This window comes from Crinia signifera, chromosome 11, assembly GCF_055691185.1.
Source record: "Crinia signifera chromosome 11, ASM5569118v1, whole genome shotgun sequence".
In the NCBI taxonomy this organism is placed as follows: domain Eukaryota; kingdom Metazoa; phylum Chordata; class Amphibia; order Anura; family Myobatrachidae; genus Crinia; species Crinia signifera.
In genome coordinates, this window is record NC_139227.1 from 30,122,780 (window position 1) to 30,139,914 (window position 17,135).

Sequence of the window (17,135 nt, forward strand, 5' to 3'; positions counted from 1 at the left end):
ACAAATACATTAACGTACGTACTCACTTGCAGTGTAATGCCTCATACACACGGGGTGACGGAGCCTCCGCGCTGACCTACATGTAGTGTAGTACACATTGCTCAGCACACAGCGATGCACCAGCATTATGAGTACATATATTTTTGGTCTGTCTCTGAGGTTTTTTTCTGTTTCTTAATTCTTTGACAAGTGAAACTTCTTTCACAGTACATTGATTGGGTAGGGTATTTAAACCCTGAACTGAGCTTTGATAAGTCACCCTGATAAAGTTACCCCAGTGATAACGAAACGCGTTGGTTTTCATCTTGGGACCCATTCATCACTAGCTGAGATACTTACCTGCTCATTCATCTGGACATTCCCCAATATTCATCTCCCTGGAGCCCCTTTTTACATCATTGGACAATAGCCAGATACTAGTGAGGACTCGCTGGATGCCAACTAGCCCCCCCCCCCCCCCCCCCATATTGGGACTGCCACCTCCAACAGCACCAAGTGGAATTACCCCATTGAACTCCATCTGCTGGGAATCAATCACTCATCCAGTGCAGGTTATACCCTCATCTGTATCCCACAAGCGTCCCTTGATTTTAATAGCCATATATTTATCCTGTGAACCCACATTCATATTTATTTTATTACTTGTCATATAACTATTCTTTGAGCGCTTTGTTTCTGTTTTGCCATCAATAAAACTCCTATCTTAGTAAATTCATACCTTCCAACATGACCCATTCCATTAGGTACAAAATGCTCTGTTCCTGGACTTCCTTACCAGGGGCAGTTACAGAGGTGGGGCTGCAGCACAGTCCAATATTCAAAAAGGGGAGCCACACCTAATGCCACCCCAAACATCACTGTCCTGGACTCACTGATAGTTGATATGACCCCCCCCCCCCCTCTTTGAATTTTGGACTGTGTTGGAGTCCAACCTCTGTAACTGCCACTGGGAGGGAAGTCCAGGAACAGAGCATTTTGTACCTAATGGAATGGGTCATGTTGGAGGGTATGTAAATTTACCCCCCGGGGTTACCATGTTGCTTTTAAGAATAAGTCAATTAGAGGTATATGTATGAAGCAGTGACAAGGGAGGAGAAGTGAGCCAGAGGAGGAGTTGCCTATGGCAACCAATCAGCGCTATAATTTGCATAATATATAATTATACAGAGCAGCTGATTGGTTGCCAAGGGCCACTTCTCCTCTGGTTCACTTCTCCTCCTGCTTCATACAGCTACCCCTTAGTACTTTCGAATTATATTAGACATTTTGTATATCTTGCCATTCTTGTATGAAATGTATAGACTGTAAAATGACAGATACAGCATGGATAGGAATGTGTAAATTAACTAGACCCTCCATTCTTTTCTATAGAATACAGTGTCGCAGCATTTACTGAGTGCAGTGGAGAATCTGCAGAGCGCGTTACTGGTCGGGAAAGTACCAGATAATGAGCCCACAGTATTGATGTCTCCTACAGCTACTATGTATATAAACAGGTGGGTCCAGGATACATACATAAAGCATTGCTTCCAGTCTATTGCTGGAATATCATAGATCTCAATGTTATAGTTATTGTATAAAGGATATTTTCAGGAAGTTAACAACTCACTATTTGAGGTTACCTAGTAAACGAGTCTCTCAGACATTTGTGTGCTTCTTTGCAATGTCCCAAATATAGTACACAGTGCATACATAAAAATAGGGAACTCCTTACTCCTCTCTGTACTTCGTGAGAACTGACGTGTTTCCCCGCTGACGCGTTTTGTCACTAATCAGAGACTTTGACAAAGGTTGAGTGTCATTTGTGAAGCCCAATACACACTTTGCTGACCCACAGCCGGCCTGGCCGCGGCCAATATAGTTAACCATATGGACCGCGGGCAGATGATATTTTGAGCACATAGTGGACGATATCAGCCGCCAAAACTGTTCAGTGATGTCACCAGGAACCGCTGAATAGGTAGGTCTGAGCAGGTAGGTTGCTTTGCTATATAGCCAAATTGACCTGCATGCTCAGAAGACATCAATAGTCAGTAACGAAATTCTATTTTTGTGAGTGATACTAAAACTGGGTACACACTGGATCGCTCCAACATCCCCATCAGCCCAAATCATGCATACACTCTAGAGCAGGCATGTCCAAAGTCAGGCCGGGGGCCAATTGCGGCCCGTGCTGTCATTTCAAGCGGCCCGCAGCCTCCAGCTGGAAGCGGGCAGAGCATCAGCTGTGTGAAGCACAGCACAGGACACTAAAGGTAGGGCCCCAGCGAGCGCACCTTTACCTTGCTGTCTGCTGCAGTAAAGGAGGTACCGGCCGCCACAGTCAGATGTGTTTGGCGTCCTACCCCTGCTGCTGCAATCGTATATCACCCTACTCCACAATCACAGTGACAGCAGTGTTTGGGGAAGGGGGCAGCAAGGGGGAATCTTGCTCCCGTAACATGCAGAGCGGAGGAGGGCAGCAGCGGGAGCCCAAGCACCTCCTGCCCTTGTAGTGCTTGCTTTGCCTCTCCTTCCTCTGGCTCACACAAGGGGCTGGGAAACATACAGAGAAGGGAGGGGGCAGAGTGGGGGATATACAGTGAAGGAGGGTCAGGCTGGGGGAAATATAGTGAATGGAGGCAGTGATGGCCATTCAGAGAAGGGGAGCAGGGGCAGGCTGGGGGACATACAGTGAATGGGGGCAGAGTGGGGTACATAGTGAATGGCGGTCATACAGTGAATGGGAGTCATACAGTGAAGGAGGGTCAGGCTTGGGGACATACAATGAATGGAGGCACTGATGGACATTAAGAGAAGGGGGGCAGGCTGGGGGACAGAGTGAATGGGTGCAGAGTGGGGAACATACAGTGAATAGAGGACATACAGTGAAGGAGGGGCAGGCTGGGGACATACAGTGAATGGAGACAGGCTGGGTGACATACAGTAGAGTGAATGGGGGCAGAGTGGGGAACATACAGTGAATGGGGACATACAGTGAAGGAGGGGCAGGCTGGGGGACATACAGTGAATGGAGGCAGGTTGGGGGAAATACAGTGAAGGGACAGGCTGGGTGATACAGTAGAGTGAATGGGGGCAGAGTGGGGGACCATTCTGATGTGATTAATGATTCAAAGAATGTCAGGCTGAATGGTCGGCCCCACACATTTACACTTCACCAAATCTGGCCCTCGTCACAAAGTTTAGACACCCCTGCTCTAGATTGATGTTAATGAAGGACTGAACATTCTCTGTTCCATCGTTCATTAACATGCATGGTGTCACTAGTAAACTTTGTTCCCCCTGAATCTCCGTCGCACATCTAAAAAAACCCTTCCCTTGAGCATTCCCATCCCCAAATATTGGAACCAGGACAATCCGATACCCAGGGGGACAAAACATATTTTGCAAGGGATTTGCCTTTAATTGTTATCTCTGCATGTCCAAGGGTAGGGGCGACACATGTGAGTCCGCAGACGTGAGTCACCAGCGTTACGCAGCACTATGTGACGCACATCGCAGTACGAGGCTGTTATGATGAATGATTCCGTCAGGCAGACAATATTCACATCTGAAGTGTTGGCTCCTGATGCTTTTCTGATTCATTACCAGCGAGTAGGATGATCCAGGTTTATGTGAGCGGAATCTACCATCCTCTGTGATGCATTGCACTCAGAGTTCATTAGCTGAATTCTCACCATTGTTGTGAATGTGACAATAGTTAAAACGGAACAGAGCAGTCATCCCTTATTATCCATTATTTATACTAAGAACAGATATTACTTCAATATCGTCGATTTTTATTCTAAAGAGAACTGAACAAAAAAGGATGAAGCAAAAGGAAAATAAAACATCATAGGATGCTCGCAATCTGTAAAGGTTTCTGTAGCGGTTCCGTATTACGCAGTAGAGAATAAGACTCTGTCCCACTCCTGTACGGGAGTGTGGTGTACAGTAGCTCACAGACAATGGGGATGATCGGTCCCCAGGGTATTTGTGCTGGAGACCGATGGTGGGGTTTATTTACACATGTGCAGGGCCGTTGTATGAATGCCTTTGGCGACTATCACAGTCACCGATGTGGTTACACCCGTAGGGGAGGGAGTGGCGGGCAGGGGCCGGAGCAGGGTAAGCCCAGTCATTTATGGGCGTCCCCATGATAAGGCTGGTCATACCCCTGGGAACGCATGCGGGCCTATGCTTGCCGGGGGCAGGCGACTGACATCCCATAATGAGAGCGCCTGCCCCCACTTCAGCGGACACCGACAGAAATAAAAGTCAGTTCAGACTAACGGTGGCCATCAAATAATTTTTCTCCCCTTCGGCCACATTCGATGGAATGTGTTCATGTACATCCCCTCGCATGGTACTGAGGGGGTGGAGGTGCAGTCGGGCAGCATTTCAGGGTTCGATAAGCAGCGAACAACCACTGCTTAGCAAGCTTTGCGGAGTGAGGCTCAATGTTTAGTTAGACCATCCATAGGTAGCCACAAAATGTTAGACATGCATTAGATAGGCAATGACAAACGTTAGACATACATTAGTTAGACACTGCTTAATGTTAGACATGCGTTAGTTAGACATTGACAAAAGTTAGACGTACATTAGTTAGACACTGCTAAACGTTAGACATGCATTATTTAGACATTGACAAAAGTTAGACATGCATTAGTTAGACACTGACAAAAGTTAGACAAGCATTAGTTATACACTGACAAATGTTAGACATGCATTAGTTAAACACTGCTAAAAGTTAGACATGCATTAGTTAGACGGTCACATTCCCCCTGAACCTCACACTGGCACACACCTCTAAAAGGTGAAAACCACATTTTTTGATCAAACCGCAACTCATGTACATCCCCCTCGCATGGTACTGAGGGGGTGGAGGTGCAGTCGGGCAGCATTTCAGGGTTCGATAAGCAGTGAACAACCACTGCTTAGCAAGCTTTGCGGAGTGAGGCTCAATGTTTAGTTAGACCGTCCATAGGTAGCCACAAAATGTTAGACATGCATTAGATAGGCAATGACAAAAGTTAGACATACATTAGTTAGACACTGCTTAATGTTAGACATGCGTTAGTTAGATATTGACAAAAGTTAGACGTACATTAGTTAGACACTGCTAAACGTTAGACATGCATTATTTAGACATTGACAAAAGTTAGACATGCATTAGTTAGACACTGACAAAAGTTAGACAAGCATTAGTTATACACTGACAAATGTTAGACATGCATTAGTTAAACACTGCTAAAAGTTAGACATGCATTAGTTAGACGGTCACATTCCCCTGAACCTCACACTGGCACACACCTCTAAAAGGTGAAAACCACATTTTTTGATCAAACCGCAACTCTGTACTGGTTGTTCCTGTCCTTGAGTATATATCGGTTGGCCTCAAAATGAGATTGTCTAAACAGACAGGGAGAACCACAATCTGAATAGCGCATGACTCTGTAAGGGGTATTTTCTGCCCTTAAGCATACATAGACTGGTGACATTTAACAAAAATACCCCCACTATCAAGATCGACCTAGCACTGGATTTTTCTTTGGAGTAATTTTCAAACCCCTAAAGTCCAGAGCTATCCGTTCTACTGTATGCGGTTATAACCTTTAAATAAAAGTCCTATATACAGATCTGATTATTGACAGAGAAGGTCCCAAAACCATAACGCACCTCAGGTTTTATAAAAGATCAATTGTGTTATTATATCTGGTTGGGAATATATCCCGTTCACGAAAGTCGTGGAAATTTAGTCAACACTATTTGCGAACCCCTGATGAAGTCCTTTTAGGGACGAAACGCGTTGGGACATGCTATAGTTAGACACTGATAAAAGTTAGACATGCAATAGTTAGACACTACAGATTGCCATATACAGTCTATACAAGAATTCCATAAAGTAACATAAAGTTCAGTTATTTAAATGAACCAGTATTTAGTATGAAGGATAACTTCTTCTAGAACTAGGAAAGATGTTTGTTGAGATCACCACATATAGTTCTTCCTTTTAATGCCCCATTTTATGTATTCATCGGGTGCTCCCCCTTACTTCTTCTCTTTGACCCCTGTCACGCAGGATTTGATGTCCCACGAGTCTACTCACTAATAGTAAATCCTGTCTATTTAGTTTATAGGGAGGAGAGCTTGTATTGGGGATGAATATGACAATATTGGTGATAAACCAATATATGTCTGTAGTGATATTTAAGTGGGTAAGAACGCGGTTTATGCGGACAGAGCAGTGCCTCGTATTAATCATGTTGCTTTTTACCAGGAAACATGGGGACACATTCATTTTGTAATCTATGGTCTGATTAGTAATTTTAAATAAAATGGGTGGAGTTACCAAGAATGGGGCGGTGCTAAAAGTAACAGTAGCCAGAATGCCATGACCTGCAGGCTTAGTTTTAAAGGCCTATATATAAACAGTTATAGAGGTAGAAAGGCCCTGCTCACAAGCTTACAATCTATAGGGAAATAGACATTTATACACAAGGATAGATGTGATATATTGCATATTTGTCTACTGGATTGGAAGGGTTCTAGGTTGGCTGCTTAAAATATCACATCACGGCAATGAAGGAAGAAAAATATGTGGATGATTTGTGTGGACTGTACAGTGGTGATATAACTGGAAAGGAAAGTGCAGCACGGACGGTGTAATGGTTAGTAGCATTACTGTCTCACAGCACTGAGGTCATGGGTTTATTTCCAACCATGGCCCTAACTGTGCGGAGTTTGTATACTCTCCATGTGCTTGCATGGGTTTCCTCCGGGTACTCCGGTTTCCTCCAACACAATCCAAAAATATACAGGTAGATTAATTGTCTTCCAACAAAATTAACCCTAGAATGTGTGTGTGTACATGTGGTAGGGAATATAGGGCCTTATTCTGGTCGATGCGTACTTTCGCGCACTCTTTCGGATGGCGTTTTTTAGCCGTCTGCGCATGCGTGGGCAACGCTATGCGCATGTGCCACGCATGGTCTCCGTACTTGTTCGCACTAACACCGTACAGAAATGTGCACCGCATTCACTCGTGAAATATGGGCGTATTAGGGGCGTCATTCGGAACTACACAGGGGCGTAGTTTCAAAGTGGGCTAAACTGGGCTAAAACATGGGCGTACACGAGGGAGTGCACTAATTATGGTAGGCGTGCATTCGGACAGCACACCGAATGCACAAGAACCAAAAGGCAAGAAATATGCGGTGTCCATAAGCAAGTATTTCTTTGCGGACACCACTCGGTCATGCGCTAGGCATTCGGAACGCCCAATCACTAGGGGCGCACCGCAACCAATGTCAGCTGAACACAATACAATCCACTCCTTTACTCATTACTCATTAATTACACTCATTCTCATTGCTTCAATTGGAACCATTGTAGCTTAAATGGACCATTACTAAACACACAAATATATGCTGCAGTTTTGACACACATTTACACTGCAACCAATGGACAGAACTTACTATCAGTAATATAAATATACATGTCACTTCTACATTTACCAATAAAACCACACATTTGGGGATCAAAATATAAATTTATTACAATAACGTCAAACAGAAAATGGAAAAAGCATGTTTTTGGACACATGCAACAAATTTTTGCGAAAATACTCCGCATCCGTGCGTGCGGCCAGGGTCCCGTCCGTTCTGACGCGGTAAGACCGTGCAAACGCTGTAAGACCGTGCCGAATATGTTTGTATCCACCGCACACGCAAGGTTTGGATGTCGTCCGTAAACACGCCCTGTTCTTCTAGTGTGAGTCCGTCCGTAAGCTGAGGTACGGTGGGCGTTTCTTCGAACGATGTCCGCACAGCGTTGCGTGCAGACCGCTCCGAAAGATTTCGGAAATGTACGCACCAACCAGAATAACCTCCATAGACTGTAAGCTCCACTGGGGCAGGGACTGATGTGAATGTTCAAATATTCTCTGTAAAGCGCTGCAGAATATGTACGCGCTATAAATAGCTGGTAATAAATAAATGATAAAGGAAATCTTATGATGGTTGAGTGATCGGATCTGGAATGTGAAGAGGTGTGGTCCATCCAGAACCCCAGGAAAGTGGGCAAGTCCCCTGGAGGCCCCCCTTCACCATCCACAATAGAGTACAAGGAAGAGGTGGCAGCAAAGTAGGGAAGTATGCCTCAAGGGAAAGTATGGAGGTGAGGTCTTAGAAGTTCCACAGCAGCCACCTGCATTACAGTACAACAAGGATCCTCATAGACATGCTTGATTTTTTTGATAGGCAGACTTGGTGGGGCCCCCCCAGATCCTGGCACCCTAGGCAGCTACCTAATGGTAGAGCCGACCCTGGCGGTATGGAGACTATTATGCACTTATTATATACATATAATTCTATGTTCTGTACCTAGATACAGTAGTCTCCTTAACCCCTTGTGTGTCCAGAAAACAAGTTCTCCAAAAACAAAAGCGATTGTTTTCCGTTTATTTCTATATTCTGTATCTCGCAGGCTGCAGTCTGACCAAGTAGAAGGGACATCAGTCAATATTGCAGACATCAGCACAGCGACCTTCACCCTTCCGTCATTGTCCTCTCTGAACATCCCCCTAGATAATGAAGAAGTACTGGATCTCCGGGCAAGTGACTCTTGTGATGTGATAGCAAGAAATAAGGTTTCAGGGCCGACACATGGTTCCAGTTGTCATGGGAATATCTCCGTATATTCCACTCCTTTGTTTAGTCTTATTCCAAATCACACATTTGATTTATGTGAAGCAAAACATATTTATGACGTATGTGGAACAAGGAGCCACAGTATAATCGTCAAAGTATATTGACAAGAAACAACATATGTGAAATGGAAGGGATCTTCTCCGGTCCTTGTGCATGTGATATCCATTCACCGCTGCCAGAGGCTGTCTGATCCAACAGATCCTTCACGCAGCAGGTCCGATCTCTAACTCCGATCTGATGCGCACAGGACCACGCATCGGTTCGGATGTCATGCGATTTGGCCCCTTTTCTCCCGATTTTCCGGCCCGTCTTTCTGAATCAGGTGAAAAGTGGCCAAATCGCTCTAGTGTATGGTCAGCTTAGCAGTATTAGCCAAGGGCGTCTACCCTAGGCTAATACTGCTTACTGGAACCCTTAATCAGGCCCTGGCATCACATATACTAATCACATATACACTAACAAACAGGTTCTCAAATTCGGTCCTCAGGACCCCACACAGTGCATGTTTTGCAGGCCTCCTCACAGAATCACAAGTGAAATAATTAGCTCCACCTGTGGGTCATTTCGATTGTGTCAATGAGTAATGAGTGTACCTGTGCACCTGCCGGGTGACATGGAAAACATGAACTGTGCGGAGTCCTGAGGACCGAGTTTCAGAACCTCTGCACTAACATATTCAATAAGTATCAAAAGTAAAGAGGTGCTCTTCGCAATGCTGGTTTTGGCCTCGGGAGACCCTCTGCGTAGTAGCAGTGGAACACGGCGGCTTGCCTACTTTTGAAAACTAGTTTCAGGGAGATTATATTGGCAGTAGAATTTTGCACAGCGCCACATCGAGGAGGCGTGTCATGCTCCACCCAAAGGACGTGTCTAGTTCCATATATGGAGAGATTGTAAAAAGAGATGCTCAATGTGGCACCTAGAAGCGTGGGTGTGTACTGCTACATCTGAGAGGAATCTTTAAAAATAACTTATATCCAAATGTAGATGAGCCCAAAGCAGTTAGTAAGAGATACTATACTTGGTAAAGTGCTGGGAAATGGTGCTGATGATTCAATGTAAATGTATCCATCTCTCAATCCTCTTTTCCCAAAAAATGTAACAGTGTAATGTGGGCTAGGTGAAATGAGGGAGATTGCTAGACTAATGAGGGAGAGAGGGAGATTGCTGCTATTTCAGGGAGTCTCCTGCAGAATGCAGGAGGGTAGGCGACTATGGTTATAAGGAAGAATGTAGAATACTGTACATGTATTAGGAAGAATGCAGAGAGAAGTCCATAGGCTTCAGAAAAAGCTGGTGTCACCCTGTTCGCAGAAGCCCTGTCCATAACTTCATGGGATATATTTTTCACAATACACATTTTTAATGTGATAAGATAAATATTTTTCACACAATTTTGCAATGCCCCCCCCCCCCCCTTCCAGTTTACTAAAATCCTCTCACCAGGACTAGGGGCACTCCAACAAGTCCACGTCTGGATAATTAGTACCTGCTCCCTGTTCCTCTATGTTCTGGTGCACCGCAGCTGTTACATGCAACCGGTTGCAAAGACGTAAAAGTTAATAAATGAAAGATATCGGACATTGTTTAATACCTACAGCATTGCAAATGTTGGATGACTTTGTATATTTTTGTGAAGCTTTTCCGATGCACAGAAATGTAATGTGTAGCGTGACTGGGTAATATTTGGTAGCTAGTTTATATTTTACAAGTTAGATAATGATCTAGCGCCCCCTAGTGGAATGACAAAGTAACCCCAAGAATCAACAAGATAAAACAACATGAATTTGTCACTAATACATGTTAGCCGACATGAAAAAGGTTGACATAAGTTTTTCAAGCTTTTTCCCAGAACAGGCGTCTTTTTCATACTTAACTATCTACGTGGACATTAAGGGAGAATATAACAGTGTGCCAAGCATAGCGAGGCACCGTGCCCGAAGCATGGGTAACGAAGCAAGCCATGTGTTGGGGTGTGATAGGGTGTCCATGCCGACATAGACACAAAAACTCATGTTGACATTTTCCATGTCCTCCTTTTCTTTGACACCTGAAGCACTGTCGCCCTTTTTAAGGTGTTGACCTATGGCTTGTTGACCAATAGTGGTCAACCTATTGAGTGTTGACCTTAATTGGCTCCTCCCTATGACCCATAAACATTTGTACATGTTGTTAGTACTGTTACATTTATCAGCATGTAAAAGTACATGTCACATGCTGACACAGGTCGTCATTACGTGACCTCTTTTCCAGATGGTGAGCTTCTCAGTGAATCCGTTCTCACCGAGTGACACGTTTGATATCAGCGGATCTGTTGGAGGACTGAGCCTCACCAGCATGAATGGATCAGTTATCCCCATAAAGAACCTCACTGAATACATAGAGGTGAAAAGCCATTTCATTCCCCGTCCTCCCTTCCCTTCCCTTCCTCTACCTCACTTCTCTTCCCCTACCTCCCTTCCCTTCCCCTACCTCCCTTCCCCTACCTCACTTCTCTTCCCCTACCTCCCTTCCCTTCCCCTACCTCACTTCCCTTCCCCTACCGCCCTTCCCTTCCCCTACCGCCCTTCCCTAACCCACTTCTCTTCCCCTACCTCACTTCCCTTCCCATACCTCCCTTCGCTTCCTCTACCTCACTTCTCTTCCCCTACCTTACTTCTCTTCCCCTACCTCACTTCTCTTCCCCTACCTCACTTCCCTTCCCTTCCTCTACCTCACTTATCTCTTCCCCTACATCACTTCCCTTCCCCTACCTCTACCTCACTTCTCTTCCCCTACATCCCTTCCCTTACCTCACTTCCCTTCCCCTACCTCACTTCCCTTTCCCTACCTCACTTCCCTTCCCCTACCTCACTTCTCTTCCCCTACCTCACTTCCCTTCCCCTACCTCACTTCCCTTTCCCTACCTCACTTCCCTTTCCCTACCTCACTTCCCTTCCCCTACCTCACTTCTCTTCCCCTACCTCACTTCCCTTCCCCTACCTCACTTCTCTTCCCCTACCTCACTTCCCTTCCCCTACCTCCCTTCCCTTCCTCTACCTCACTTCTCTCTTCCCCTACATCACTTCCCTTCCCCTACCTCCCTTCCTCTACCTCACTTCTCTTCCCCTACATCCCTTCCCTTACCTCACTTCCCTTCCCCTACCTCACTTCCCTTTCCCTACCTCACTTCCCTTCCCCTACCTCACTTTCCTTCCCCTACCTCACTTCCCTTCCCCTTCCTCACTTCCGTTCCCCTACCTCACTTTCCTTCCCCTACCTCCCTTCCTCTACCTCACTTCTCTTCCCCTACATCCCTTCCCTTACCTCACTTCCGTTCCCCTACCTCCCTTCCTCTACCTCACTTCTCTTCCCCTACATCACTTCCCTTACCTCACTTCCGTTCCCCTACCTCACTTCCCTTCCCCTACCTCACTTCCCTTGCCCTACCTCACTTCCCTTCCCGTACCTCACATATGCTGTATCTAGAATCTGTGTGGATTGCTCAGACCCTGCATGTCTCTAACAATGGCTAAAAAGAAATGGCAGACAATATTGACTCTTTAGAAGCAGGATTAAAGTAAAACATTGTGCTAGGTGCATGCATGGGCTGTTACCCATATCAACCAATCAGAAGTAAGATTTTTTTTCTAAACAGTGCTCCAATTGGAGCACAATCATCTGATTGGCTGTTATGGATTCCTTCACATTTAAGCACTTTTGTACCATGTAATTACAGTGTATGCAATAGATCCAGTGGAAGGAATTGGCTAGGTTTTTCTATGTATGATGATTTGCTTTTAGGAGTTACATCTGACCTTATAGTGTTATTGGTCTCACAATGACAGAACAATAAAAGTACCTGGGATCCACTTGTAGAGTACAAGCCATTGACAAGTAACACAATTTAGAATTACATATCCGCGTGGGGAGTTACTGTCTCCTCATCAGATTGCTTGGATTTAATCTTAGTGGGTATTTTAGTGGGTATTTTTTCGTGTCGCTCACACCAGGGGGTGCTATAAAGGGGCACGAACACAGGTGGATAACTGAGTGTGCCTATCACCTGAACAAGTTTATCCGCCCTCTGTCAGTCTGTAAAAGCTGTAGATTTGGCGCATTGCTACTAATACAAATGAAGGCCTTGATGTGGGCTGTTTATGGATCACTGCCGGGCTTGTTAAAAAAAAAGCCAACATTGACCAAGATTCATGAAAAGAATGCAAAGGTCCAGCCTATGGAAGATGTCAGTGCATCCCTCCATACAGAAATGGTGTGGTTGGGGGTTAGGATCACAGATAACAATGCAGCGGAGGATGATAAAACTCAGGAACCCATGGAAAATCAATGTAAAAAATGTAGCATTATCACTCCCTAAGTAAAAATTGGGGCCAATTCAAGCCTTCTCGTTCATGTCTGAATTTGGCCCCATCTCTGATGAGCAAATATCGAATGATTTACCCTCTGGGCAGGAACATGCGAGAGGATGTGTGAGCGTAATGAGTAACAAGGGATCCGAGCGGTGGGGAAAGGGAGGAGGGGGGGGTGTTTGCCAGAGCAGCGTTATCCTGCTATACAGTATATACACCACCTAGCGAGCAGGGGTGAATCATGCCCTATGTGAAGCATTGCTATTTGTGGCTGTATATACATAACTTGTCCATGTTGATGTATTATCACAGATAATATTACCCAGGAATTCCACGGCTGACGGAGGGAAAAGCCTTTTGTTCCTGACTAATTTCACGTCTCTCCTGGTAAATGTATCATCGGCCAGCATGCCTCTTGTCATTCATCTGGAACTCAGCCAGGAGATACCCCTGGGACTGTACCTGGGGTACGAGTATCACCCGAACCAAACAAACTATGACATTGATGCTCATATTTCTAAAGGACAATATTCTGGAGGTGAGATTGTAGATATTACAACTACGAACAGTAAATGCTGGGTACTAGCCTCAGATTTGTGGACTTTTTCTATAGGTGGCTTTAATTTGTGGGTTAACCCCTTCAGTGGCACTCCCGAGAATTTTATGGGCTGTGCTCCAAGGCCCAGACTGGCAAACCAGAAAAATTCTCGGGATTGCCACTGTCTGCGCTGCTTAGTGCTGGGCAGCGCCGCTAAGCTGAGCACAGAACTCAGCTTCAGCCACTGCCAGCTCCTGCTGCCCAGCCCCGCCTCCTTCCCCGGCTGTGTGCAGCGTGACCTTGCTAACATCATGCCGCTCGCAGCTGGGTTGCTGGGGGCAGGGCCGGGCAGCGGCTAATATAATGCACAGCAGCGCTGCCCGGCCCCGGGAGACACAGCGAGCGGTGGGTTGTTAATATGGAGCACTCTCCAATACAAACCTGCCTGTGGGAAGCGCTCCCTAGAAAAACCTTACCACTAAAGGGGTTTATATAACAATTGAAAGTTTGTGAAATGAATAATTAAAAAGTTGACTTGGGGAGAATTTGGCAGAAGTCACCGTGGCTCAGCCAGAAGTACACAGCTTATGTGTCTCTGCTATCAGCTACATATGTCTGCCACTGCTGAAAGTTGGTCAAATGGCTAGATCAATAAAGTTGATAGTGGTATTTGGCAGTCATTACTTCGGGCTGGAAAGTAATCTCCCTCCAAGGCTCGGTACATAGATTGCCAACCAATCAGCTCATGTCATGTTACGTCACCATAGGCGTGCGCAGCACATTTTATTAGGGGGTGCACCACCTATTGTGCATGTCTAACAACACCCATTGGGTGCGTCTAACACCACCAATCAGGCGTGTCTACCATCATTTATTGGCACTCACTACAATATAAAAGTCTCTCAGCCACAACATAATCTCCTGCCTATTTCAGTCAGTTTTTAATCTTCTTATTACTCTCTGTAACAGTACATGCAAATAAAGTCAAAAACATATATGGATGACACAGGTACAGTATGTAGTGATATTACAATGGTCTAGTACAATTAACAATGCAAAACACACATAATTGAATGATGGGCGCTTCTTTTTATAGAATACAGTTCTAAAAAGCAATAGTCTTTGGTAAAAGATATTGCTGGTTGCTAATGGCAGTTAGGTGTTTATAAGGGGCGGGCACAGCATTAGGGGGTGCCTGTGCACCCCTAACACTCTATGTGCGCACGCCTATGTACGTCACCCGCTAATGGCTGGTTTGAAAAACCATGTGATACAAATGGGTGGAGACTATCTGGAGAAAATCCATTGGTTGGGAGGATAAAACATAGGAAATAAGTCCTAATATTTTTATATATATATATATATATATATATATATATATATATATAGATGCTGGAAAGAGGGACTGGCACTCCACGGTCTTTTAAAGTTGCTTTTTTATGTGCAAATAAACATGAATCCCAACGTTTCGGGGCGCAGCCCCTTTGTCAAGGTGTGGTGACAACAAGTGTAAAATAAAACAGTGCTTACCTTTTAAAGGTTAGTGTACCATGATTGTGCCCTCCGTGCACGAGTGTCGCGCTGCCCGGCTGCTGGGGGAGAGACCGGAAGTGATGCGGCCGGAAGTAGTCACCGTCCGGCCGGAAGAACCTGTGGAACGCAAGCCACAGTGTAACCTGGGCAACCAGGAAGTGCAAGCTGGGTTTGCGCGTCTCTTGCAACGGGGGTAACAATGTGATGGCTATAAACAGAAATAAACAGTGCAGTGATAAGTCCGTGTAAATCGTGCTCTATGGCTGAAAACAGTAGATAATGTCCATGCAAATAAAGTCCAATGCTGTATGTTAATTGCAAATGACATGAAAATGGTAGAACCATACACACTGGGCTATGTAAGTGGGCGCAATCCACGGAATCTCTAATGGTTGAGCTGTATGTGATGTCTGTAGGCGCTACTGGCTATATGAAGGCACATTCTCTGCTATTATGAGGATTATGTCTGCTGGGTGTCAGCGCAGTTTGTGCTCTAGAGCATGTTTTTTACTCTAAGGAAAGGGGGTGCAGGAATAGTTAAGAAAATACAGGGATAGAAAATTTAGAAAGATAAGGGAAAAATAAGAGTGGAAATTACGTGTATGAGAGAGGGCACTAAATGCAAGGATGTGACACATGTGATGTCCAGGGATATATCCCTGTTGCGAGGTGATTCAGGCTTTATTTGAACCTATCAGCCTGCTTTAAACAGGGGGACAAGAGTGCTGGAAAGGTACTGAAAACTTAGGGATAGTAAGTTTAGAAAGGTAGAATTGGAATTGGATGTGGGCTGGAGTAGAATAGGTGTGTGTCACTGGTAAGTGCCATACAATGAGTTTGTGCTCTGTGGTCACTAAGGTAATCTCAGGGTTACTGCCACTGCAAGTGTCGGGCGTCCCTGTAGTAATATGGACCCATCCTTGAGGGTGTATGTAAAGTAAGAAAACACAGGGATAGTAAGTTTAGAAAGATAAGGGATATAGATAGTAGGACAAAGTTGAAATATGCGGTCCTGGGATGTGTGGACCACAATTGGAGAGTCTGTGTCACCCTTGTTGCTGTGGCTCAATATTGGACATGTATAGGGGTACGTGATGGTGCGAAGAGCGGTGTACCTTACTGAGGAGTAAGTAGGGTCAGTGTCCCCCTAATATAGTGTAGAAAATAAAGGGATAGAAAGTTTAGCAAGATAAGGGAAACTACAGAGAGAAGAGTTGAAGAGTAATGCATCTATGACAGTTATTGTGTCAACACATAACCAATGTCCCTACTAGGGACGTATATGTTGATGTATATCCCTGTATGCCTAAAGTTAGTGCCTCTAGTGTTGATTCTGGCCTCCGGGTTTGCCCCTGAGGTATGGTGATCAAAGAAAAAGATTGTATGCAATCCTGTCATTGAGTCCATGTGGTTTCATGGCTTGCAGTCTGTGGATCCAGCGGGCTTCTAGTCGTAGTAAATCCTCTTCTCTGTTTCCCCCTCGGATCTTATTGGGTACGTGGTCAATGATCATATGTTGAAGTTCTGATAATTTATGTCCCGCTTGCTGGAAATGCTTAGCCACTGGTTGATCATTGCTTCGGTTATTAATGGCCTGGGTAATTGCTGACCGGTGGAGAGCCATTCTTTCCCTTACTGTCCGGATTGTTTTTCCCACGTATATGAGCTGGCAAGGACATGTGATGGCATAAATGACATGTGTTGATGTACACGTGAGTACATGTCGAATAGGGAATTTTTGGTTCGTTTTGGGATGATTGAAGTTGGTGCCCGTTATCATGTGCTGACAGGTAGTACACTTGACACATTTGTAACATCCAGGTGGTTTAGTCATAAAGTGTCCAGGTGGGGTCTTGTTGAAGGCTGTAATGTCCGTATGTACTATATTGTCTCTAATGCTCCTGCCCCTGGTGTAGCACAGTAAGGGCTTTTTCTGATGAAGTCCTTTCAAATCTGGGTCCGTTTTAATGATTGGCCAGAGTGCCCTGGTTGCTCTGGGAAGCACTATGCTGGATGTGTTAT

General features: G+C 45.1%; 1 protein-coding gene across 1 annotated transcript in view; it reads left to right on the forward strand.

Annotated features, from left to right (window-relative positions):
* The window catches only part of LOC146046157 (polycystin-1-like protein 2), a 73,387-nt gene that overhangs the window by 26,267 nt on the left and 29,985 nt on the right, over positions 1 to 17,135 (forward strand). Inside the window, exons 19-22 of the mRNA XM_083165374.1 lie at positions 1,372 to 1,496; positions 8,470 to 8,596; positions 10,947 to 11,078; positions 13,355 to 13,580. Of these exons, the coding sequence (XP_083021500.1) occupies positions 1,372 to 1,496; positions 8,470 to 8,596; positions 10,947 to 11,078; positions 13,355 to 13,580 (610 nt within the window). The remainder of the gene's footprint in view (positions 1 to 1,371; positions 1,497 to 8,469; positions 8,597 to 10,946; positions 11,079 to 13,354; positions 13,581 to 17,135) is intronic.